The sequence below is a fragment of the Rhipicephalus sanguineus genome, chromosome 10 (assembly GCF_013339695.2).
Source record: "Rhipicephalus sanguineus isolate Rsan-2018 chromosome 10, BIME_Rsan_1.4, whole genome shotgun sequence".
Taxonomy (NCBI): Eukaryota; Metazoa; Arthropoda; class Arachnida; order Ixodida; family Ixodidae; genus Rhipicephalus; species Rhipicephalus sanguineus.
In genome coordinates, this window is record NC_051185.1 from 2,413,467 (window position 1) to 2,440,573 (window position 27,107).

The following is a 27,107-nucleotide window of genomic DNA, read 5'->3' on the forward strand; positions in this document are numbered from 1 at the left end:
TTCACGTGATGTCATGTTTGGGGTAACTTTTCCACGCCACTGCGCATGTGTGGAAGTTTACCTGTTTTTCAGCCTGCGCTGGCAATAAACAGTTGGTAGTTTGGCGCTCTTCTGTCTCTTTCCTCCGGCCCTTTTTCATGTTTCTAGCTTCGCGCCAGTTACGATATGTTCCGCAAAGAAAAAAGAATGTGCTCGCTGCATATTTGTGCAGGGGATTACGAAACCAACCGTAACGTAAGCAAGTCGTGTAACGCGCCCTTCAAGGTACCGCTTCTCGCAGCGTTGTTCTGTCGGTCTTGTCACGACGGTACATGCCCATGTACGGGAAATGGAAGACATGGTTTCAAGGCTTTAAGAAAGTGAAACAATAAGAAAGCCGACATATCATTCTCGCGGTTGCTTTCGTGAACTACGCGCCTCGAAGCTGAATGGTCAGGCACCACGGCTCCGCGGAGGGGATGACGTGGTTCGCGCAAGTGAAGGCCTTATACGGGTTGATCGCGTCGCATTCGAAGCAAACAGAGGCTAGGTGCCGGGGCGGCCGTACACCAGCACCGACGTCCGCATCGCAAGCAGCTTTCTGACGCTACGCAGCAATGCCCGAGGATTATCCCATTCGCTGACAACGTCGCATTACAATGCAAGCAGCAGTGGCCAGCAAAGTGTACAAAAACAAGCATAACAGGAAATATTCTTCCGTGCGTTTTCGGTGCAGGTCCAATGTTGCCAGAGAACTGAAAGCGCTGGCCGAGCGCCTGCGAAAGGCGGCCTTGGGAAATGCTTACGCCACGGGCTGTTTGAATTGCACTAATGGTATGCTGACCACTAAAATGTGATCTTACTTCAAACTAAGCCCTTCCTTGGCACGAAACAAACACTACGAAGTTTCTGGAATGGCATTTCAAAAGTCCACGCCGACCTGACATTTGCCTTTAGTGTCCCTTTAATTAGTATAGGCGATTACATTGGAAAACATAAATATCTAGCATTCGTAGTACGAATAGGAAGTCCTTGTTCAACGGAAGCGCAAAGCTCGGGTTTCGATTTTTGTAGTCCACGACTCTACGGGTGCTAGACACCCCGGCTAATCCAACCGACTCGATTATTTGTCTAGGTTGTTTTCGACGGAACGTATTGATTGGCGGAGGACTCAAAATAACCAACACGAACGTCAATTTTAAACAAAGAGAGCACGTAAGCGACGAAAGCACATAACGATAACACACGACAGCGCGTCGTCGTTTGTTCTAGTGCTTTGATCGTGCGCTGTTTCATTCATCGCGCTACACCAGCAAGCCCAAATTGTAAAGAACGTCAACATAATGCTCGCTGATGAGCGACACGTCACTGAGAAACGCCTCATTAAGACCGCAGTAAACACAAAGCCTTCCCGAATGAACAAAGTATACATGCAATTCCCTAGGTTATGTGCTGCAAATTTGATCACTGGTCCTCCACACAGCAGAATGGCTCCTCAAATTTTTCACCGATTAGATCCGCCTGTGTGAATATCCAAGCCAGCAAAGCCTGCGCCTTCTCGACGTGTTCGCGCCCATTCGCGCTTCTGTGAGCCTTCATTTCCCGCTGTTCTTTCTCTGAGCGAACGATGCGCGTTTGTCCCACAGCGAGTCCAAAGGGCAACGGCTGATAATAGCGCTAGCGTGACAAAGGGGCACAATGATCCGTGAGACCACCGATTATCGCGAACACCTTGAAACCGACGGTGGCCAGGGGGCCGCCTAAAATTGTTGTTCTGCGCGTCGTCCGCGATCCGCCAGTATCTAGCCATATATATATATACAGTTTGGCTGTAAAATATCCCTGCATGGTGCTATTTGTTTATTCGGTAGGCATACGCAAATTTCGATCACGTCTTCTCCGCGCTGGGTCGTGCAGAGACGAGTGTGCCGCGCTTCCAGTAACAAAGTATTTATGCGCAATGAGTGAGACGGAAGCGTACATGTTTCTAAAAGTGCACTATCATATCCACAGATGATCACAAAGCGGCTGCCCAAGCCCTACTGGACTAAGTGCGTCAACTACCCATTTGTGCGTCGAGAGCAGTACGTCATGAAGATGACCAAACCGGTGAGTGCTTCGTATCATAGGTCCATATGTGGCGCGTAAATCACTGCTCGTTCTGTTTCCCATCACTACCTGCAGCTCCCAAAGGGGTTACGTGACATATACTATGGAAACAATACTGGCAACTTTGTTTCAGTAAAGTTTGTTCTTTGTCCTTGCGAGAAGGCTCCTACTGTCGTCGCGACACGGTTTCCCGTCACATGCTCGCGCAAGATATCGTGATGTTTTCACAGCCGCTCCGCTCCGTTGCGTGGTGACGCACGTACAAGCGGCCATTCTGTATGTTTAGGTACCTCACGTCATTACAACTGGCCACACTGGCGCGTCAAGTCGCCAGAGTTGATACTGTGGACCATGGAGGAAGAAAGCCCAAGAGAGGCCCTGATGTCATATTCATGAAGCATGCGCATGGATAGATGGATGGGGCTGTACCCTCTTTATAGGGTGGCGGCTCAAGTCACCTAGCCGTAATTCATTATGTAGTGAAAGACTAAGTTTCACTGCTGCCTTGATTTTAGCAACCAATCAGACAACCTCCTCGTGCACTCTAAGGCAAAATTACCCGAAAGCGGAGTAACGGAGCCCAATGGGCGCGCGCAATGAACGAATAGACTGTTGAAGGAGCAACCACGAATTAGGGATGCGCGCCGTGTGCAAACCAGTTAGTCTGCAGAAGGAGCGACCACGCGCAGATGCAGGCCGTGTGCCGAGATATGTTCCGTGGGCAAACCGTTGTCAAGGGAACTAATCGTCCTCCTCGCCGATCTTCCTCGCTGTTAAGTCAGTCTCCCCAATTGTGTTGGTGGGGGTTCAGTGGCGTGCTGGTGGTTTTGAAGTTCAACGATGTTGGAACTACGCAGCGCCTTAGATATACACGTATGCGTGGATGCAGGCACGTAGCCAGGATTTTTTTTCGGGGGGGGCCCAAGGCCTAATTGTTCGAAAGACAGTGTTTCCATGGCAAAAACAAAAAAAAAGTTGCCTGGAAATATAGAGGGCTGGAAAAATTTCGGGGGGGGGGCCCGGGCCCCCCGCCCCCCCCCCTTGCCTACGTGCCTGCGTGGATGAACGTGTGGTGCTGCTTTTAAGTTTCGCCTCAACCATGAAGTCTGGAGGTGGTGTCGACACGCCGCGCTGCATTTCTCCGGCGTAGTCAGTCACGGCACTGCGTCGCCACCGGCTGGGAATGGCGACCGAGAAGACGGTAGGCGTTTCGGATCCACGATTTTAATCTGACTCCAGGGAGAAATCGGCGCTGGATTCTTTCGCAAGTAAGTGATGATTCTTTAATCTTGTGTACCTGTCGCGTGCTCGAAACGCATCGCGATTGCCGGCAACGGGCTCACTCTTGTTGTACATATATCGTGCGCACGAAATGCACCGTGAGGGCCGGCTTGGGCGTTAGATCGCCTAAACTTCAGCGACCGCATGGAAACTGGCCGCTGTTGCCGCCGGCCGCCCGGTCACTCGCTCATCGAGGGCGCGCCGTTGCGATGGGCTCGCGATATTGGGCACAGGCCTCGCCTATGCACTGCGACTCGCTCAAAACGCATTGCGGTGGCCGGGAACTAGCTGGATTGTAGATGTCGCGCGCTCGAAATACGCCGCAAGCGCTCGCGAGGGCTTTAGCTAGCCGACTTTTGCTGTGCTTCGCAAATCTGGAAATTGGTCGCCATTACCGTCGGCTTCCATGTTGCTCGCTCGCAAGCAGTTCGCCGCCTTTCGTGGCGGCGGCCCAGCGTTCGCTCGCTGTAATGCCGCTCGCTCGAGGTTTGCTGGCGGCAGCGGCGGCTGGCGGGCTTGATCGAGCTGCGCGAAGCCGCTCGCAGAAAATTCGCCGACATGTTGGCGCCGTCTCGGCGTGATGGCTGCGGCGGCCGCACTTGAGCTGTTGCGCAATATCGCCCGAAATGCGTCTTCGATAACGTATGCCATCACGTTGAAATTATTTGCATGTGACATTTTAGAAGTATGTTTTTTTTATTTCACCTTGCACTTATTTGCTATGTGGGTGTATCTTCATGCTCTCTATCACGTGTGACTAACTATTTGCAATCTTTTCGTGCTTGGCAGGACCCAGCCCGTTGTCCACAACGTGCCGACTATTGTGTGCGCTTGCGTGTGCGATGCCAGTCATGTTCCGGTTTCGCTGGAGCAACTTCAGAAAGAGGACTCTACGAGATATGAAAACGCGGCTGGCCAAGTTGCACTGCCCATTTGATAGTGAATTCAGTGAAACAAAGCGGAAAATTCATATGTATTGAGGAAAATAAAACATTAAGACAATTAAACCAAAACTCTGACCACGATTAAAAGCAAATAAAAGCACGACGTTTCGGCCCCCGTACGGGAGCCTTGTTCATAAGTGAAAAATGACTGTGTGAGCGGTCCGGTTATGTGTGTTATAAAATGTGACGTAAGCAACGTGTGTAGGCGTGTGGAAAGTTTCCGTCATTTCGATTGAGTGTGTGCGCCGTTGTCTGGATCGTGATGGATTCGAGATGAAGCCGAGATGACCAGTTCTTTTCTCTTTCAGTTATTCTTGCGTTATCCCAGTCTATTTTGTGTCCGGACGTTTCCACGTGCTCGGCCAGCGCATTTGCTGAGACCTTCTTCTTTTTTACGTCATACATATGCTGTTTCAGCCTTTGTCGAAAATTACCAGTCTCGCCGATGTAACTTCCACTACAGTCTGCGCACGGGATGCTGTAGACAAAGCCAGGAAATTTTTCTTTTGGCAGCTTGTCTTTTACCCTCACAAGGGAATGCCTCAACTTGTTTGTTGGCACGTGTGCTACCTGCACATCGTAAGGGCGTAGAACACGCGCAAGGTGTTCGCTGATGCCAGGAATATATGGCACAGAAGCACGTTTTCTTGGGCGAGAGTTTCCAGAACGTGGCGACCGTGCCAGCTAACGTTCCACGGAGTGCACGAACGAGTCAGGGTAGCCACTTTGCGAAAGATCCCGATGCACATGCTCCATGTCGGCAGTGAAGTCCTCTGATTTTACGCAAACTCTCTTTGCGCGATTCATCAGCGAGGTGACCACGGACCTTTTGTGGGAAACCGGGTTCACGGAATTGAAATGCAAATAGCGACCCGTGTGGGTGCTTTTTCTGTAGACACTGAACGACATGCCTTCTCCTTCGCGCTTGACGAGGACGTCTAGGAAAGGAAGTTTACCGTGCTGCTCCTCCTCTACGGTAAACTTGATTGCTGCGTTCATGTCGTTCAGGTGCCGAGTGAATGCATTCAATGCCTCCTTCTTGATTATGCTGAAACAGTCATCCACATAACGTACGGGCGTACGGCCAACCCGCCATCACTCATATTCGCCAGTACATCTCCTTGACCAGCCGTGTGGCCGCCTTCAAAGGGCACCTTAACTTCAACCTGGAGTGCAAAACCCGCGGTTTAATTCCGCGTTCACTTCGCCTCAACAGACCTGTGCCTACCAGCTTCGGGAATAGCGTTGTTTTCAAGGCGGAGCGCCTGATGCTACAAGCCAGAATTTTAGACTGGAGACAAAAAGCACGAGCCCTCGATAACGAGGCTTTCTTCGCCCGTCGTCGACTGGAGTACCAGTTCCCGAAGGAATTCGCGAGTATTCAGCTGCATGCCAACTTCAAAGCAAGACTGCATCGCCGCCGTGCCGAACAGAGCCAAGAGGGCAAGCTCGAGAGACTGCATCACAGAAACCCGGTTTCGAGTTCCAACCCGGCAACGTCTACTGTACACAACTTGTCTTCGCACAAGCCAGATGTCGCTGAACTCTCCGTTCTGAGCCTAGGGCTCAATTTCAATGTGGGTTCCACGACAAACGCAAAACGAGTGATGTGTGCCGTGGAAAATGCGGTGATGCAAGTTGATCCCTCCAGACGTGATGAGGCTCGCACTCGAGCCATTGGTGTCCTCTCACGACTTCAGCCTCGAGCGTCGTTCTCACCGCTCTCTCCGACAGAAAACGCAGCGATAAAACGGCTTCGGAACAATCCCAAAATTGTGGTGCTCCCTGCAGACAAAGGCAACGCTACAGTGCTACTTGGTAGTGCCGACTACTACAACAAAATGATGGCTCTGCTTTCATACAGCAGCACGTACCAATGCCTTGGGAAGGACCGTACATCGAAGCTGCAACGGGACTTTCAAAAGCTTCTTTCCGACATATTCCGTTGCATTCCCCCTCAACACAAGCCCCTGTACTACTCCCTCCTTTGCCATAATGGTTCTGCGCCAGCCTTGTACGGATTGCCCAAGATTCATAAGCCCGAGGTTCCAATGCGCCCCATCGTGGATTACACTCGCTCACCCCTTCATAAGCTGTCCGGGTACCTGCATCGGGTGCTGCGACCACTTGTCGGCAGAAGCAACACGTACGTCCGACATTCCGGTGACTTCATAGACAAGGTGCGCGACATCGCCCTCGAGGATGGCGATATCCTGGTGTCTTTTGACGTCCAGTCTCTGTTCACGAGCATACCTACGGGCTTGGCAGTTGACGCTTGTGTCTCAGCCCTCGAAACTGACGCAACATTGCCCGAGCGTACACCTATTGAAGTCCAGGATTTACGGCGCCTCTTGACGTTTTGCCTCGACAACACGTACTTCACATTCGAGGGTTGCTTCTACAAGCAGGTACACGGAACAGCAATGGGTGCCGCCGTCTCAGTAACGGCAGCAAACCTGACGATGGAGCGTCTTGAACAACGCGCACTCGGCTCATTTCGTCCTGCCCCCAAGACCTTTTTACGTTATGTGGATGACTGCTTCAGCATAATCAAGAAGGAGGCATTGAATGCATTCACTCAGCACCTGAACGACATGAACGCAGCAATCAAGTTTACCGTAGAGGAGGAGCAGCACGGTAAACTTCCTTTCCTAGACGTCCTCGTCAAGCGCGAAGGAGAAGGCATGTCGTTCAGTGTCTACAGAAAAAGCACCTACACAGGTCGCTATTTGCATTTCAATTCCGTGAACCCGGTTTCCCACAAAAGGTCCGTGGTCACCTCGCTGATGAATCGCGCAAAGAGAGTTTGCGTAAAATCAGAGGACTTCACTGCCGACATGGAGCATGTGCATGGGATCTTTCGCAAAGTGGCTACCCTGACTCGTTCGTTGCACTCCGTGGAACGTCAGCTGGCACGGTCGCCACGTTCTGGAAACTCTCGCCCAAGAAAACGTGCTTCTGTGCCATATATTCCTGGCATCAGCGAACACCTTGCGCGTGTTCTACGCCCTTACGATGTGCAGGTAGCACACGTGCCAACAAACAAGTTGAGGCATTCCCTTGTGAGGGTAGAAGACAAGCTGCCAAAAGAAAAATTTCCTGGCGTTGTCTACAGCATCCCGTGCGCAGACTGTAGTGGAAGTTACATCGGCGAGACTGGTAATTTTCCACAAAGGCTGAAACAGCATATGTATGACGTAAAAAAGAAGAAGGCCTCATCAAATGCGCTGGCCGAGCACGTGGAAACGTCCGGACACAAAATAGACTGGGATAACGCAAGAATAACTGAAAGAGAAAAGAACTGGTCATCTCGGCTTCATCTCGAATCCATCACGATCCAGACAACGGCGCACACACTCAATCGAAATGACGGAAACTTTCCACACGCCTACACACGTTGCTTACGTCACATTTTATAACACACATAACCGGACCGCCCACACAGTCATTTTTCACTTGTGAACAAGGCTCCCGTACGGGGGCCGAAACGTCGTGCTTTTATTTGCTTTTAATCGTGGTCAGAGTTTTGTTTTAATTGTCTTCATGTCTGTTCCTGACCAGACGGGTTTCCGTCCAACTATCGATTTAAAATAAAACATTTCATTGTCGCACTTTTTCTTTCGTTGTCGCAAATGACTGCGAAAGCAATGAAGTACGCACGACTAAAGATTTTTTTCGCGTGTTCTTTTCAGCGCCATTTGTTGGTCACCGCGAAAAAAAACACGCGAAAAACGTATTTCGCCTTGCGGAGCGCAACTGTAGAAAATCATCCCTGGTGATTAACTGGTTATCTGGACTGAGGATGAAAACATCATCCGCAAGGAGTACGAGTGCACTCTAAGAAAACAAAGAGTATGCGTGACTCTTTTCGGAGAGTTCTGACTTGCCACGTATAGGACACTCTTTAAATAGTCGCGGTGACTCTACTGGTGGGTCAGGGTCGGCTCGCTCTAGGAGAGTCCCCTGACCCGAAGAGTGGAAATACTCTCATCCGAAGGATCACGTTACGACTTATAGGGAGTCAGACGACTCTTGCCGGTAACACACCTACTGGGGTCAAGTGACCCACACCGAAGCGTCAAGCGACCCGACAAGTATTTTAAGCTGCTCATTTGACCCTTGCTCTACTTTTGCGCGACTACTGTTGAAAATAGTGGAGTATTCATTTTAAGGAAGTCCAATAATACTTGCCGTTCTGCCCAGCGACTGCAAAAAAAAAAAAAAAGAATAGTTCAGTTTTAGCATTATTTTAATAAAACTCGTCAAAACAACACATATTTTCCAGCAAAGTTATATAGAAAGTGCGAAAAGATGGTCTTTGATTTCCAATTAAGAAGTTTGGGTATTCCTCATTTACATGCTTCTATGAGCATAGCCAACTAAAATGTGGGACTGACGTGCATAGTGTCATATAGTGCAAAATAAACTGCAGAAATGGGCATCATGTTTCAATCTTTATTCCTTATGATTAAGAATAAATCAAAAAGTGGTTACGGCTGGAGGCATCAGACTTGTGGCTTGCTAGGCTGTCGCTCCTGTTCAGCGTGAGCACCATGAAAAACGGTATCTGAAAAGCAGAACGTGATATTATGATGAGAAAATGAAATTGCAGTAAAGGTTTGCGAAACCAACAAAATAAGTGGTTCACATAGACACAATGAAGGCTCACAACAAAACAACAAATGCAAACACGTATGGTAAGGAACCAAGTTTTTTGCCGTTACCGTGTAAAACACAACTTGCAAATAGTACCTTTTGTAACACGTCACTTGACGACAAACTTGCAGCACAAGATGATGTGATCCTCTTTTAAACAACAAACGAAATTGGTATAGGCTCCTTTGCGTGGGTGCCACTCACCTCATTTCCTACGTCGTCCTGTCCAACCAAAAGAAATGTAGGACCGACTGCCTCGTTGACAGGGCGAACGCCGCTGTTGATTTTCCCATCACGAGCGGTGAGGCGCCAGACCAGAGCGGCACCTTCGTTTCCCCGAGTGTGGCTGTCAACTGGAGTGAAGAGGCGGGAGAAGTGATCCGGGATTCCGGGAATAACCAAAACACACAAATTATTTGTATTTAAAACCACCCTTTGTTCAACACACCGTTATTGTACACACATCTGCCACGACTGTTTAGTTCAAATTTCGCAACGAAAACAAATTTTCACGTAAAAGGCAGCGGGAACCTCGTGTGGCAATAGGCACTGGCTATACACGAATGAAAGCACTTCTTTTCTGAGAAATCGCTTCAAAATTTGGTTTCAGAATAAACTGTTTTGCGCCGGCTTACCCCGACACCCAAGCACATCCTCCGGCAGTCAGGGGCACGCCATGAGCGGTTACTGACCGCATGTTTTACAAACGTAACCCATACTCAGATAAACACATGCGGGTACGAGGGCCCGAACGACACCCAGCGCGTGCGGACGCCGTCTACAGGGGCGTAGCCAGGGGGGGTTCAACCCCCCCCCCGTAATTTTTCAGTTTTGCTTGCGTATATATACACGCGGACATACAAACACACGCACGAACATACATAAAGTATGGTTGACCCCCCCCCCCCCCCGAAAAAAATTTCTGGCTACGCCCCTGGCCGTCTACGTCGAGATCAGACATGTCATATGCTAGAATTAGCCCACATAACTCCCACAATCACGTACACTCACTTGATTCTGTTATAGCATCATCGCAGATGTTGGCAAACCATGAAAACAGCAAACAGTAACGAAGGAAAAAAGTGCACGGCGGCGGCCGCATCAACGGGCACCGTCGAAAGTCTAGCATTTTCGCCTTACCGGCGAGGCGTGTCCTACTTGAATGGCTACCGCGTACGTTCTGGAAGCCACCGTGCTATATCTGCACCTCAAACTACCGTCTTTAAGCCAACAAAAACCATTATATATTGTCACGCGCTATAGGCGCTGTAGGGGCAAGAACAGCGGAACGACAAGACGCGAATGGTTGGTTGGTTGGTTGGTCGGTTGGTTGGTTGGTTGGTTGGTTGGTTGGTTGGTTGGTTGGTTGGTTGGTTGGTTGGTTGGTTGGTTGGTTGGTTGGTTGGTTGGTTGGTTGGTTGGTTGGTTGGTTGGTTGGTTGGTTGGTTGGTTGGTTGGTTGGACCTTGGCAACCTGGCGCAACCCACTACGGGGGATCGGCCATGAAACGGGTGAAGGTGAAATGAACTTTATTTGGTCCTGGAGAACCCCGATCAGACAACCCCCGAAGGGGGGTCCGCCGCAGTTGCTGGCCGCGCCCACGCCGGTACTGGAAGACCATGGCCCTCCGCCCGTTCGCAGGCCTCCTGGACTGCCGACAGCTGGACTGAGAGCTCGTGGCTTTTAAGAGCCCTCTCCCAGTCCTCTTCTGTGCTGAACTTTGCGCTAAATAACGCCGGGCACTGCCAGAGCATATGAGCGAGTGTGCAATTATCCGCCCCACAGCTAGGACATCCTGGATTTATGCCTTCAGCAAAGTGGCTAAACGTGCTGCGAGACGGGAAAGAACCTGCCTGCAGCATCCGGAGAACCGACGACTGCGGCCTAGTAAGCTTGGAATGCGGGAGGGGGTATCGCCGCCTTGACAGTTGATAGTGCGAAGTAACTTCGTTGAAGGTGCCAAGTGGATCCCTGAAGCTCTCCGTGAAGCCGCCTCCGGACCCGCCCGCACCGCTGCGGCACGTGATTTCTCGCGCACGGTTATGGGCAAGTTCGTTGACGTTGGGAACTGTCGGATGAACCCCTGAGCTCATGTGGGCCGGGAACCAGGTAATCGTGTGAAAGCCTTCTACACCCCTCGAATTGAGAATAGCGGCAGCCTCTCTTGAGACCACACCCGAAGCGAAGGCGACACCTTATTTTTGAGATATGACAGACACGATCCAAGCGCTCCTTGCCTTCGTCTTCTTCGCCTCTTTCGGCTGGCCACGGCATGCTGGCTCAAAACACCAGGTGGCATTATTCCCCCTCCCAACGGAGCATCGACTCGATGCTGACACACAAGAGATACACTGAAGGGGCCGATAAGGAAAAAAAAATAAAAGAAATGCGCTATAACACATAGCGAAGATGCAGGCGAAAGAAAACGGTCTGTGGTCCACAATAAGGGAAGAAAACGCAGTTCACTGTTCTTTGGAGAGCTAACTGACAACAGCAAGGGGAAAAGAAAGTTTGCTGCACGACGAAAAGAAGAATAGGAGTATCACCGCGTAAAATATGGTTTTAGGCGGACGACATGTACAACCTCTGTGCGCGGTACACGGCGTTGGGACGATGCTGAGCCTCCGTCTGGGATAACTTCATAGTTAACCTCGCGCACACGCCTTAGTACTTTGTACGGTCCGAAGTACTTGCTCAGAAGTTTCTCGCTGAGACCTCGTCGTCTAATGGGAGTCCAAACCCAAACTAGGTCACCAGGTTCGTAGGCAACTTGTCGATGGTGGATGTTGTACCTTCGTGCATCTGCACACTGCTGCGTTCTTATGTGCACGCGGGCCAGTTGACGCGCTTCCTCTGCGCGCTGAATGTAATCGTCGACGTCAGGCGCTAGCTGCCTGTGCTGGGAGGTGTCTTCATAAGGAATCATAGCGTCTAGCATGGATTGAACATCTCGACCATAAACGAGGCGGAATGGTGTGAATCGAGTCGTTTCCTGCGTTGCGGTGTTGTACGCAAACGTTACGTACGGTAGGATTTCGTCCCACGTTTTATGCTGCACATCCACGTACATAGAGATCATGTCCGCCAGCGTTTTGTTTAGCCTTTCTGTCAAAGCGTTAGACTGAGGATGGTATGCAGTGGTCTTCCGGTGGGTCGTGTAACTCAGCTTGAAGATGTCGTCCAAGAGCTTTGCCGTAAACGCTGTCCCTCGGTCAGTGATGATGAATGACGGGGCGCCGTGACGAAGCACAATGTGATGCATGAAAAACTGGGCGACTTCGGATGCTGTCCCGCGCGGTAGTGCCTTCGTCTCAGCGTAACGCGTCAAGTAATCAGTGGCGACAATGATCCACTTGTTTCCGGAGTAAGACAAAGGAAACGGCCCAAGGAGGTCCATTCCAACCTGATCAAACGGCGTACGCGGTGGATCGATGGGTTGTAGGAGGCCTGCAGGCTTTAAGGGTGGTGACTTGCGACGCTGACATTCGCGGCATCCTTTCACGTAGCGCTTGACGCAAGCAGCCAGTTTAGGCCAGTAATATAGTTGTCGCACCCGATCAAGAGTCCTCGAGTAGCCCAGATGGCCAGATGTCGGCTCGTCGTGGCAAGCTAACAGGATGTCATCGCGAAGCTCTTTAGGTACGACTAGAAGATGAGACCTGCTGCCGACACCGGTGTTTCTTTTGTATAATATGCCCTCTCGTAAGCAAAATGACGGCAACGTTCGCGAAATAGGACGAGGGATTGACGCGGTACCGCCTTCTAAATGGTCAATGATGAGCCTTAACTCAGCGTCCGTTCGTTGTTTAGCGATTAGATCCGCCTCGCTGAGAGTCCCCAGGAAGGCGCTGTCGTCTTCTGCAGCTGCACTTTCAGATTCGAGAGGGGCTCGTGATAGCGTGTCGGCATCTTCATGCTTTCTACCCGACTTGTATACGATGGTGACATCGAATTCCTGAAGTCGCAGACTCCATCTTGCTAATCGGCCAGAAGGGTCTCGGAGGTTAGCCAACCAGCATAAAGAGTGATGATCAGTCACAACTTTAAATGGGCGCCCGTAGAGATAAGGCCTAAACTTCGTAATAGCCCATAATACCGCGAGGCACTCCTTCTCTGACGTGTAATAGTTGATCTCGGCGCGTGACAAAGTGCGGCTCGCGTAGGCGATAACTCTTTCGGTCCCATCTTGAGTTTGCACCAAGATAGCCATATAATGCGTCTGAGCGTTCTGTACACAGGCTTTTTTCTGTCACGTTCCCAAGCGCGGAAGGACGCAGCACACTCAAGGTCGATGGAAATGTTATTATGAAGTAGACTAAAGTGCATCTCAAAACGACATCTTGCACCTTCAGTAGTGCAGAGACAACGTGCGATCAGCAAGAAATGACCCTTGATAATTGTTTGCATCGCTCACTTTATGGGAGCTTGTACAGCAACGCGCATAACGGTGGCAACTCGTTAACTGACAGCTTTAGTTGGGCATCTCCAACAGCCCTGCGGACACAGGCTGCTGTTGGAAATGGCTGGCAGATAACTTCCACAGAGCTGCTGCTGCAGACGCCCAGCTAAAGCTGTATAATTAGTACCTACGAAAGTAGTACACTCACCGTTAACTGGCGCCCGTTGTCCGTGTCGGCAGCTCCATGAATATTCCGCCCTCCAAGCGTCACTTCGTGCACGGAGCCGGCGTCAACACCAGCGAAGACGCGCATGAACATGAAACTTCAAGACACGCAACCCGCGCAACCAACGCAACCACGCAACGCATTCCAATAGACGACGAGACTGAGACGACTGAGAGAGAAGGCAGAAGCGGCGCGCCACCCCGGCGCCGACCCCTTCTCCGTCAGCGAGCAAGGCGCCACAACGGCGCCAAAGGGCAAGCGCGCGATATGTATGGCGTATATGGTGGCTCTTTCATGACGGAAGCCAATCGAAACGCGCTTCTGGAGCGTCCAGTGACTCCTTCCGAAATGCTAACTCTTTTTCTCTGCCTGTACCTACCAAAAGGGGTCACATGGACGACCGAGGAGAGTCACGGTTCCATGACCCTCTTTTGACTCTTTTTTTTTTCTTAGAGTGTGGACTGACTGTTCGTCTGGCGAGGTGCAACTGTGGGTACTGACAGTTGCCCGGTAAGGTGTAAATGTGAGGGCTAAGTGTTAGTCCACTGAAGTTATCTGTGGGGACTAACAGTTTGCCGGTAAGGTGTAACTGTAAGGACTAAACGTTAGTCCATTGAGGTGATCTGTGGGGACTAACAGTAAGCCTGTAGGAGTAAGTGTGTGGAGACTAACTGTTTGACCAGATGCCGTTAGTCTTTAAAGGGATTCATGAATGCGGCAACCCATTATTTCCCGAAGGGATGAGCCACACACCCCTTTGGCTTAGAGTGTGGTTATTTCTACGTGCTTGAAGTCTACTTTCCCTTCGCTATCCCTAAACCCCAATGCTTTGAAAAATTCAGCCCCATTGCCTTGGAGTGTAGGATGAAGCCCTTTAAAGAAAGGTTTTAGGTGGTCAGCCGTTTGCTCCTTCTCTCCACACACACACCGCAAAGTGTGTCTATCCCTTCGTACATGGCTCGGTACATCTTAGCCTACAATACTCTCGTCCTGGCTAACCCGAGAGTTATCGCAGATCTTTGGCAATTTCCTGCTTGAAAGCTCTACGTTTCCTATGTTCCCTATTTTCCACACGCTCCTCTCCGTTGCATTGACCTTGTTCTTAACCGATGATTCTTTTTCGCTGGGTGTCCTCCATCTCGTGTCGACACTGCTCATGTACAAGTAGTCTAAAACATTCCTCCGCTTATTCCTCATTTCTCTCAATGGCTCCTCGAATTCTATCTTGCTGCCAGTTTCCCTGCCCTCGAATGATGTCCATCCCACGTCAGCGTGTACCCACTGATTTGGTGTATTCCCGTGAGTTCCCAAAGGAAGCCTACCTACGCCGCGTTGCTTCATTTCCAACCTCTGATCTTATGTACAAGACCACCTTGCTGAACGTCAGACCAGGAACCTTCACCCTTTTCCAAATTCCTCTCATCGCCTCGTGTCTATTGTGATTCCACAGTGCCCTATTTTTCATTACAGCTGCATTCCTGTCACATTAGTCTGTCACGTTACGTACGAGGTTCTCCCAGAAGGCACCACGAGACGTTCCCGCCGCCTTCCACAAACTCAAGTCATTCATGCTTCTAGACTAAAAGCGTGCTTTTCGCGCTGTGACTCGACTGTGACTTCATTGACTACTTAGCGTGTTTCCTTTTCTCTTTTTCGTTTTCTTCTTTCCCGTTCTTTTTATTTGACTCTTCAGCAGCAGACTACGTTATTTCGCGTTACGACACATTTCTTTCGCTTGTCCTTCATCTCTCTTTTGCCCTCATATACAGCATCGAGGCGATGCTTCTTTGGCAGAGGGGGTAATGACACACACCACCATTGATGAACTATCCGCTGCGGCATGTTTGGATGTGAAGAAGCTGTCTGTCTTGTTTCGCCCGCGGCAATGTTTATTTAGACCCCCTACTGGCCAGTGGCTGTGGGTCTAACCAGTGTTATGTATTTTCATGTATTAGGAGAACTTGCAATGAATGCATGAATGAAAACCTTTTCCCAAATATTTCCTGCTCCCCGACCACAGCCGCAGAAGTAGCCCAACTAGAAGGCGACTCGCGCGACCGTGCACGCTTTGCAGGGCCGGTGTGGAGCACGCGCCCTCCTTGACGGCACCTCACGCGACCCCGCACAGACCGAGTGGACCAAGCAGATGCGTAGTTTTCTACCTCACATGAGCTTGAAACGTAGACAATTAAGAAGGCCACCTGGCTTGCTGACGTACCTGCGGAGGTCGTCGAGACCATTCCGGCTTAGTGACTGCAGTACGCCGGTGCAGCCACGTCGTCGTCGTTTTCACAGCTTCCCTGCGTCTCGCACTAGCTGTGCTATTATGCTTAGGACTGGGAGCTCCTGCTCTCGTCTACGGACCCAATATTGCAACTTGCTGCGGTGACTCAGGCTGCCGATGCCATTACAAAAAGAGTCATGGCCATGTAGACGTGGCGTGGGACCGCGCGGGGGCCCAAACACACTAGCCAATAAAGTTTTTTCTGTGCAGCTGTGCGAGAAGGAGTGCGCCTACAACGCCTCGCTGCTCATGTGTCGCTGCATCCGCGTCGACGTGGCGCTGCCCTACGAGGTGGACTGGGACAGGCAGCCCTCCGGCAAGAGACGCTTCTGCGACGCCGACATTGCACGTACGCCACCACTCCAAGTGCTGTGCACGTCTTTCGGGACGCATTTTGATTGTTTTCATAAACGTTGCCTTTTCCTATAGGAAAAGCGAATATTCCCATCAAAAACAAGAAACTGATCGTATATGATCAGCTTCTTGTCTTGGTGGGAATATTGGCTTCTAGTGCAGCCATCTATATGCATAAGAGGTCGACCAGACAAGTGTTAAACATCACTCCTCTGAATTATGTTATCAGTTGACCTGTCTTTCTCAGAGGCTGTCACCTTGACGGAGAAGTCTGGTTACTTTTTCCCGCTGCCCGCTAGTGCGCGCCAGCAGAACAAACGAGCGGTTGCAACTGCAGCAAAAACAACGCGACTACTTGAAGACCGATATGCAAGAGAGAACAATGCGAGCATCTGTGCTCTGGAAGGCGGTCGACTTCGCGTAAAGTCTACGACCGCGTGATGGCGAGGAGGCTGCCTTGCCGGTCTACGTTTCATAAATTTGTCGAGTCACCCGCTGGTTTAACCGGCGTGACTGTACGCCTCTATCCTCGAAACTGGAAAGGCACAGTTTACATACAGATAAAAAGCCACACTGCAGCCTCTAGAGGACAAAATGACGGTCCAGCAAAAAGTGGTTTACTATTGAAAAGTGAATAAAATTTCCGGACTCGTCGACCTCCATTATTATAAGCTAAAGGACGCAGCGTGTGTTAGCCAAGAAGCTCATTTGCTTTGTTTTAACGTGCAGTTTCCAGAGTATACATAATTCCAGTTGGCTAGTTCCCAAAAATCTTAAGCACAATCAGCTTTTGCTCTTCACGTGCCCAGCAATGAAAGCCGCAGAAAAAATAGGATTAGGAACTGTCCCGAGACGTCATGCGATTGTAGGCAAGACGATTTGCTCATACTTTATTTCAGGAATATAGCCCAAGTTAAAAAAAAAAGTTTGAACCTTGAATCTCCCGAAAAGAAACTTATTAGTGTAATGCGCAGTGGCAACAAAAAGAAATTAAATATTAATATAAACGTAGGATATTATAAATGCCGCCCATACATGCTCACGCTGGTTTCCTTTGAGGCAGAGAAACTAATCGCGCATTCCGAAACAGCTACCGCCATAAGAAAGTAATCGGCGAACACAGCGACAGATGGAGCATTGAAATGGCTACGAATGTGAACAAACAGCAGTGAACTGTTTTTGTCCCGATTGGAAAAACAGAAGAAACCGTCGGGCCTCGTGCTTGTAGATTGTACTGTATCCTCCTCAACATAACCTGTTTGGCAGCAGCAGCAGCAAGGGCCACCTTAATGGTACGTCAGCTGGCATGCCTTGCACATAAATAGCCGAAATGTCGTCACAGGTCAAGGTGAAGCGACTACACTGACCAATAATACGAAACCATGCAGCCGGCTGGCTGTCTGTGCAAGCGGGTTTGCTTTACCTATGTTCAGCGCCACCGCGGAGGCAGCAAGAACGATCGCTGTCGGAGGCGCAAAAGAGCGTTCGGCAGGCCGCACCTTCTTTTTTTTTTCATTGAGCGGCCATAGTCATACAAGAAAGGCTAGCAGCTCGACACTTGCAGCACGACAGTTGTTAGTTCGCGCTCGCTCTGTCGTGTGTATACCGGTGTGTTCTTTTCGTGCGTCCTTTGTGTTTGAGCAGCGCGCTGCAAGTATCGTCTTGCAGCGCGCTGCTTTGGCTTAAACAAACAACTTCTTTGGCTCACCCAGCTAGCAGCTCATTCCTTTCGCAAACACGGCCGTTGCAGTGGGCCTAGTGACCTTCGTGCGGTCTGTGCCTCCAACACAAACTTTACGGTGAAAGCACAATACCTACAAACCTCCCCGCTCGAGAGAAAAGCGCGGGAGCACGCGCGACTAGGCCCTGTAGATCAAAGTACAGGGCGGAGGCGCGCATCGCAACTCCGGTAGTGTAACTCCGGCGAAAGACGAGCGGGGCCACGACCTTTAAAGCGCGCCCTTTGCACCCTCTCAGTGGTGATAGTGAACAAGCCTCTGCCACGCTGAAGCATGTCAGAGCTCTGCGTGCCGCCAGCGGCAAACGGGTGTATACAAATAGATCGCGGTTAGTATGCCCGAGAACGTATGCCGTGTGGCGGAGTGGTCGAACGCGTCACGGCGCGGACCGAAGGGCCGCAGGTTCGCACTCCCGTTCGCGCGCTTGAGAAAAAATTTTCTTCTGAAATATATTTCTTTGATATATATATATATATATATATATATATATATATATATATATATATATATATATATATATATATATATATATATATATAAAATGTTTAGCTCGCTTCTTCCTACCGTTCAAGTGCAGTCCAATGATAGACGGACACAGTGCAAAGGTAAGGTAACATAGTATTGGAGTACAAGAGGACAACTCTCTTACTTCTGGGTGCTCTTTCCCACAACTTCCTTCCTTCGAATTCCCTTCGAGCAGGCTCTCGGCACGTTTTCACAATGTCGAGTTCCATCTTAAGCGGGTGCAGACCTTAATCAGCTGTACGCACTGACTGACAATCATCGTTTACTTACGTGTGCACGCCGAACATCGCCACAGCACACGTTCTGTATTGACGCATTGTTTTACAACGATGCATCTTCCACAGTGACACGCTGCTGGGTCAAAGTACTGGACGAAACTGAACGTTGCCAGAAGAAATTCTGTCGACGACCATGCCTGTGAGTTGCTTTGAACTTTTCTTGCTTTCATCAGCTGAAAGTGTTTTTGCAATACACAGTGTGTGGTTGAACCACCGTGCGCAGAAAACCTTCTTGTTTTGACCTCCTGGTGGACACAAATCACACGTGCGCAGGAGCTCTTGCACAGTGCCGCACAATTACAGGTGAACCGTACCAACTGTCATGTCAGAAAAGTATCCTCAAGCCTTCTTGCTTTTCCAGCAAGCCAAAGCCTGCGGGCGCCGTTAAAAAATACGAGTCGCCACGCACGCCTCTTATGCATTCCACGACAGGCGTCGATTTTTCGGCAGTCATCCAGAAAAGAGGAATTGTGTAAGCAACGCATAGGCGGAAAGTTTTCATTTTCCCGGAGGGGGCGGGAGCCGCACTGGCTCTTCGACATTTATCTCTCACTCTCTCTCTCCACACACAAACACACACGTATATATATATATATATATATATATATATATATATATATATATATATATATATATATATATATATATATATATATATGTATGGAGAGAGAGAGCCCGACTTCCAAATTAAAGAATTTCACACAGCTTTAGTCTCTTAGGCGACGACACAGCGATATCATATCAAGAGAAAACATCGATCCACTTTGTAATACCTGGCTCAAAGCGAAAAAGGTCGTATAGGCTGCTACTCGCTCATTGCATCGCATAAAATCGATTCTGATAATGCGTGGGATCTGCCGTAATTTTTTATTGACATGCTTTACTGACTGTTAGAACATGCACCAGGCAGGAGAGATGCGCCAATGCTTGTACAGGAAGCATTATTTATGCCAGTGAATATACCAATTTAGGATGGCCAAAAAATAAATTTCAGGTGGTAGAACATGCCATTTGCTACCAATAGGCCTAGTGCGAAGCTGCGTTACGAATTTTTCCGATGAAGGTTGTTTTCTGGACGAGTACTTCAGTCGCTTTTAGGTCACCGAACTGATAGTAAAACCCTTTGCTGATAAATAAGAAATGCGTACCATCATTTCTCGGCAACTTTTATGGGCAGGCATGTCGAAGTGTACCTATTTGTAGACAACCCGGAAATTACCCTTCTTTTATTGCAGAGCAAGTCTGTGCAAAAACAAAAAAACATGGCTGATCCCTGTGTCATAGGAATCGGTATAACATGAAAGTAAAATGTGTCTTCACACATTGGCGTGCGTAGGGTTCCCCATCAGGGGGGGGGGGCAAAGGTTCATCGCAACGCCCCCCACCCTACTAAGTGAATGTATGGGGCAGATTTTGCGCCCCCCCCCCCATTCTAGGTGACTAGAAGGGTCAATGTACGGGACAGATTTCGCGCCCCCTCTTAGGTGGTTAGAAGGGCGGCCGCCCCCCCCCCCCCCTGTGCGCACGCCTATGTCTCACAGACGTAGTTGAGCGATTGTTGTGCATTGTTTCGCCTCGAGGGCGAAGGAATGAATGCTATACAACAAGTTGTAATGTCACGTGAAGAACGGCAAGCAGCTCGAAACTTGCAACGCGCTACTCAAGCAGAAAGGACGCACGGAACGAACATACACAGATGAGCGCGAACTAACAACTGCCACAGCTCGACAGCTAAAGCGCGCTGGGCAAATACAAAGGAGGACGCACGAAACGAACGCACAAGTATACACAGGATGAGTGCGAACTGTCACAGTTGTAACTTATTTGTTTGTCAGCAGCGCGCTCCTTTCGCAAAAGCGGCCGCTGCAGTGAGCGAAATAACCTTCGTGCTCTCTGTAACTTCAACGCAAACTTGCCGTGAGAGCGCAAGACGTACAAGTGCGCGCGCACGAGCGACCACGCCTTGTAGAGGCGCACGCTCATCTCAACGCGTGGCGACGACCTTTAAAGCGCGCCCTTCGAGCCCTTCGCGCCATCTCGCTAGTGATAACGAAAGCACACTGATCTACCGCCGATTTCCGAGTACCGCCACCGGCAAATGGTGTATATAAATAGTACGCCGTTAGTATAACGAAGAACGTGCCATCTGTGGCGGAATCGTTTCGCGCTGGGCATCGAGTGGTTGTAATTTCGACTCCCGGTGACGAAACGTTTTCTTCCAGTTTTTTTCTTTGCTATATGTTAGTTTTTATATTTTAGAACGTCATATCCGTGACGGAAATGCGTAAGTGGAGCAATGGTGGACCCCGGCATAAAACACTTTCCTGTTAAAACATTCCCTGACTGATTGTGTCGGGATCGCTTTGTAATCTCAGTAGCATTTTTGTTTTCCGAAAACCAGCCGCTACGCGATTCAAGACTCAACATATTTTGCACATACAAATCCGTCTGAAGGGCATTAATGAAAAAGAAGCGGGCATAAAGACGCCCCGTGAAATAGCTCTACAGTTCGTTGTCAGTGGACGGGAACCTAAGACAAGATCTTGACAAATTTCTCGGGCCGGCGCAAGTGGGGGGGGGGGGTGCTCTGCGCCCCATGAAACCGTCCAGCGGGAGAGCCCCCCCCTCCCCCCGTACTCTCCGCCTATGAAGCAACGAATTTTTTTTTTCGTTTCTTGTTGGTCGAATTAAGAAGGGGGCCCTCCAAGATGGCAGCCTGCTCATTTGCTCAGCTGTGTCCGGCTTATGACGTCAGCGCAGAGCGGGCGCTTATTGGTGCTCGCTCGTATGCCCTTGAGGTAAAAATGCCGCTGCTGTCTAGTAGCGCACGTTGTTGGGCTAGTCGGTTGATGTTCTTTCAGAAGCCACGGATGTGGCTATTTCGCGCAAAGAAATAACAAGGGATGGGTTAAGGGGAGCGCAAACTTTCGACTGTTTCTTCCAAATTTACTGCAGTAGTATATATATGCAAAGGCATGCGCGGAAATCAAGGCAAACATCGAACAGATTCATTGTAGTACTTGCGCGAAAACAAACGGGGACGAAGAAAGGAGACACACGGACTAGCGCAATCTTTAATGACGTTCCCTTTTCATTTTGTCGATGTAGGTGCCTTTTTTTTGTGGTGTGTGTGTTTGTGTGTATGGACGCGATGATCTCGGGAATTGTGGTCTAGTGATTGTTATATGCGCGGATGGTGTGTGCTCTCTGGCGGAAGCGCGCAGATCACGTTGGGCTTTTAAGCAAACGTTTTTTTCAAAAATAAATCAGCTGTTAGATTGCGCTAGTCCGTGTGTCACCTTTCTTCGTCCCCGTTTGTTTTCGCGCAAGTACTACAATGAGTTCGTTCCAACTAGGCCGGCTAGCAGTTTTGCCAGGGGAGTGAAACTTCCTATACCATCCATGGAACGCGATATTCGCTCGCAGCGCCAGACTAGCGCCTGGTGTTTGGGGGCGGTACTAAAACATGGCGTCGCATTGCAGACACGCACTGGGGGACGCCATCTTAATGAGGACTGAGGATCCGAGTGGCGAGGGGGGGGGGGCGATTTAGCGCCAAATTCAATTAGGATGCACCAGCAAGCCAAGTTGAGCGAGTGGAAGGTATTCATAAAGCGAGCGCGCGACCTTCTTGCTGCGCAACCCGCCACATGATAAAACGGCAATCATTGCGTTCTGATTGATGAAGGTGTGCCCATTCACCTGTGTTTGCACCACTTATTCTAAGTAAGACTTTGTTTTTGTTTACGTGTACACATAAATTAGACAAGAATAAAGAGCAGAGTTTGTTGGAATCTTTTATTGCCTAAACGTACCATTCATACAGTAAATTCAAGCATACAGTATAATTCAAGCCGCAGAGCAGACAATCAGAATGTAACAAATAAATCATGCACGTGTATGCTCAATTAAATTACACAGCTACTGCTGCAACCGCATCCTGATATGCCGTGCAAGCGTAAAAAAACAAAACTAGCATCATGCAGATCGTACCTTTCGTCCGCCGGGATCCGAAAGAATTTTATGCCGGTGTGGCCTGAAGGATTTCAACACCACACAGCACAGCATGATTTGTGATAACGGGGCGAATCCATTGATGCGCCTGTTCCGCTGAACCTTGCAAAGGTTTCGCCAGTTTCTCTTAAACTTTACGGTGGTAAAAGCGGCTTTGGGACACCGGAGGCCGTAGCATACATAGGCGCGCGGCAAGAAACGCCCCTTTTTTGCCGTGAGAGATAGGACGGCGCAGTTCCCGTTTTCCACTCCGGGTGGCGTTCGTATTTTCGCAACCTCGAACTGCAACCTTTAGGTTCACTTGAGTATTAAAAACTCGGGAGTTAATAAGTAACCTGGTAATAAATATAAAATGAAACGACAACGTAGATTTATGCTTGTAGGTAGTACAGCCCCCAAACATTAGGATCGCTGCGGTCACGGGACAGAAAAACCGCGAAGTTTCACCCCCCTGGTTTTGCATCGAACAGATAACGTTTTGTGCAGTGCAATACATAAGTATAGACATGGGCAAAAGGGCAGGCTCACAACGATCGGATACCATCTTAATCACAACCTGCGATGCAAGAACGTTCTCTCTGCCTGCGAAAGGAACAATGAAGTGTCACTAATGCGTAAGAAACCTCGCGCTTTTCTGTGAAAAGCTTCCGACAGTTTTCGAGCAGTGGTGTCCCTGCTTCTTCCCAGAATCTGAATTTTATGCAGATACGGCTCACACTTGTGGGAATTGAAGTGGGCCGGCCAATGTGCCCCATCTTTACCTTTTAGTGACAGCTCGTGTTCCCGCGCACGCTCATTCACACACCTTTCCGTCTGGCCGACATATGTCTTGCCGCAGGACAGCGGAAATTCGTAAACAACACCGGTGGCACATTTTGTGTATGAGTTTGCGTGCTCCTTGCCACAGCCACTTTTTTTGTTCCTGTCATTTAGAATACGCGGGCAAAGCTGAGATAGCTTCCGTGGCGCGGAAAAAACACACGCTCCTCTTAACCCTTCCCTTGTGATTTCTTTGCGCGAAATAGCCACATCCGTGGCTTCTGAAAGATGCCTCCTAGTACCCGACTGTTGTTCTCTTAATCTCGCGTGTCACTGGTTTGATCATTCTTCGTGTAATCTCGAGCGTCCATTTTGCATCCGATCACACTAGGGGTGTGCGAATAGTGCATTTTAGAACCGAATGGAATACGAATCGAATACAAATAGAATACTGTTCGAAAAGTTTTTGAATAGTAAGACAACCATTTTCAAAGCAGCCCTAGACTGGTAAGGTCACAATTTTCAAAACAGTCCAAGAATTGCACAGCATTTTATTTGAAACAAGTATTCGCAAGCTTCCACAAAGGAACACCACGATTACTTTTAACCGGCAATAAATGCCACACTTATTCAAACTGAGTCAAGCTCATATACATCAGCATTTACAGAGCCTTTAAGTGCGAAGCATTTCTTAGCGATTCTATCTGCGTATCTATCTAGCCGCCTACGCCTGGCCGCTCTCGTGGTCGTCTCCTTAACTTGACACATACCAGAACTTGCATGGAAGGGAATTAGTGTATGACGAACACGAGCGATGAACAGGTCATTACTTCGATGGCGTGAGATACTGGTCGCGTACGTCATGAAACCCTTTCCTTCAGTCACGTGTGGCACACACCCGCATACAACAGCCCATGGAATGCGGGTATGAGGCACAGGTGATTGACAGTTTGTATCAAACCAGGAGCGACGGTGACAGACTTTCAAAAATCGTTGCGCATCGCGTGCTTGTGCCGCAGAACATGCGGGGCAGGCGTCGGCCGCGTTGTCGATGAGGGAGAAATCAGAGCGACGGAAATGTTGAAAATCATTTCACACACTGCAGCATTTTACACACTGCAGAGGTCGAGGCGAAAGCGGTTCAACGCGGTAGATAAGAGGCCACGTCTTAATTTCCGTTGGTCGATTCGACCCGGCAAAAGTTACAATGACCGACTCGGTAGGGACTTAGCCTTATCAATAACACGTCCACACCTAAACACTGAAATTGCACCAGCCTCTGCAAACATCTCTAATACATCCGACGGAGTCATGTTGACGTCAACACCACGCACAAGACCTTTCACACATGCTAAGTGAGGTGGAATGAATGCGCTCACCGGATTGGAAGCGAACATAGAACACTTCAGTAGGTCCTGAACACAAAGCTGGTCTGGCGAAAAGCAGAGGGTACCTCCCCTGCCGAACTGGCGGACCTCTGAAAATGTCTGAAAGTGAGCTGTGGCGGCTCGCAGCTCCGCTTGTATTACTTTCGAATTCCTCATCCGTTCGGTACCATCATTGGTTGGGACGAGGGCCACAGGAACAGAAGAGATGCCATTACGCAAGAACAGGGCCACTGGTATCTCCTGCGGCGGAAGAGAAGCGGACCAGAGGAAAGCCCCTGGTGAGGAAAACGGCATGTCTGATCAGCAAGAGCACAATAGAAGCACTGATTCCCACGTGCCGTGGGAATCGATGTTATGCGAAGCATGCGCAGGAAGGTGACTGTGTCGCAGTTTTTCACATCCAGTGAAACCTTACGGAATGGCGCTAGAGAAATGTGCAAATGGTGTACGCACACACACACACACATTATGAAGAGTCGCACATGTATTGTATAACCAGTTGTTTACAGTTGCTTAACGATGCCAAAAGCAACATAGGTGTTACCAACACCAAATGCAGTAAGCTAACATGTAGTGTTTGTATTCTTCAATACTGGATAGCGTGAATCCGAATAGGACAAGGAACACAGATGCACAGGACAGGCGCTACTCGCAACTAAGCTTTACTCAGAAAACTTCCCCTAGATATATACACAGCCGAGTGGCACGCGCAGGCAGACTGCACGTACGTTACAGTCACAGTTGCAGTTGTTAGAGTTGCGTTACAGTTGTTATGCTTATACTTATCCGTTATGACGGAGAACGCACGCACACTTCACGAATCCATGCGCATATTATTTGGGAGGCGTTTTCGGCAGTTCTTGAATAAGGTCGTCATCACTGTTATCAGTGAGCACCAGCAGCTGGACAGGACTTGTTATCGGATCTGCTCATGATCGCGGCTACGAACGGTCTAAGTGTAGTGAAGTGCGAGGTATAGTAGAAAAGGTGGAAACCGCAGATGGCTTTTACGAAGAAATGATCTGTCATGCCCACGGAGTAAGATAAGACAGGAGCGCCGACTCCACTCGTCGGGAAAGGACACACATAGAGTTAATATACTGTATATTAACTCTATGGGGACACATTGTGCAACGCCAGATCTTTCTTCACGGCGTGTTCGCGAGATGGCGCTACGGATGGAGAAAAGTGGCGGAGGAGAAACTCCGTCGTCGAGCGGTGCCGCGGTAGAGTGTACAGTGAAACCTCGGTGATACGAATCTCATGGGACCACCAAAAATTTTCGTATCATCCGAAATTCGTATCACCAGAAAGCATGGAAAATAACATGCGACAAAAGAAAGCTGTCGTACATTTTCATTTATTGTTTTTCAGGGCCGCAGCAACGTCAGGAAGAAACCTGAATGATTCTCAGTTAAGTTTTTAGATGTCGGCAATCATACCAGCACTCGTAAATATACGACCCGTACGCGCGTATTTAATTAATGAACCAAGCAGATGCGTTGTGACCCACGACAGCAGTAGCCCCTTCCAAATTTTAGTACGCTTCTTTGCATAATACCCGAGCACTGCAGCGAAAGTAACAAATAAAGCGCTTTGACGCCAGGGTTGCCACTGACTTTCGAGTAAATGTCGCCAAACGACGAGCAAAAAGTCGCCAAAAGTCGCCACTTTTTTACAAATTTCGCCAAAAAAGTCGCCATTCTAGAAATGTGCGGCATACCTAGTAATAATAATTTCCACTTACGTATAGCCCCGTAGAATGAAGTACCTTTCAAGACCCTTACATTATATTGACGTTTCTCAATGTCAGTCGTATCACCTGCTTCTCCATGGGAGTGCATGGCGCTGCTTCTTCGACTAGACGCAAGATGTGCGTGCTGGCGCAAGATTGAATGAATGAAATCCGCATGATATCCTTCCATCCCTGTCTACCCGTTTCAAAGGTAAACTTGTGGAAAACCTTGGGCCGAAAACCGTGATACCGTAGACAACTTTACGTACCTTTATATGAATGAAAAGGATGAAAAGGTTTATTGAAGGTAACATGACAGAATTCTTACAGGTACGGATCATTAGCCGGTCTTACACCTTTTCAGTGTGAACTAATATGATACCGGACGTCACCTACCCTTTCTTAAAGTCACTTATATCTACACGCGTCAATCCGAT

General features: G+C 49.3%; 1 protein-coding gene across 1 annotated transcript in view; it reads left to right on the top strand.

Annotated features, from left to right (window-relative positions):
* LOC125760120 (degenerin unc-8-like) overlaps positions 1–27,107 on the top strand; it is a 142,737-nt gene that overhangs the window by 59,975 nt on the left and 55,655 nt on the right. Inside the window, exons 4-6 of the mRNA XM_049419827.1 lie at positions 1,993–2,088; positions 16,089–16,227; positions 18,841–18,913. Of these exons, the coding sequence (XP_049275784.1) occupies positions 1,993–2,088; positions 16,089–16,227; positions 18,841–18,913 (308 nt within the window). The remainder of the gene's footprint in view (positions 1–1,992; positions 2,089–16,088; positions 16,228–18,840; positions 18,914–27,107) is intronic.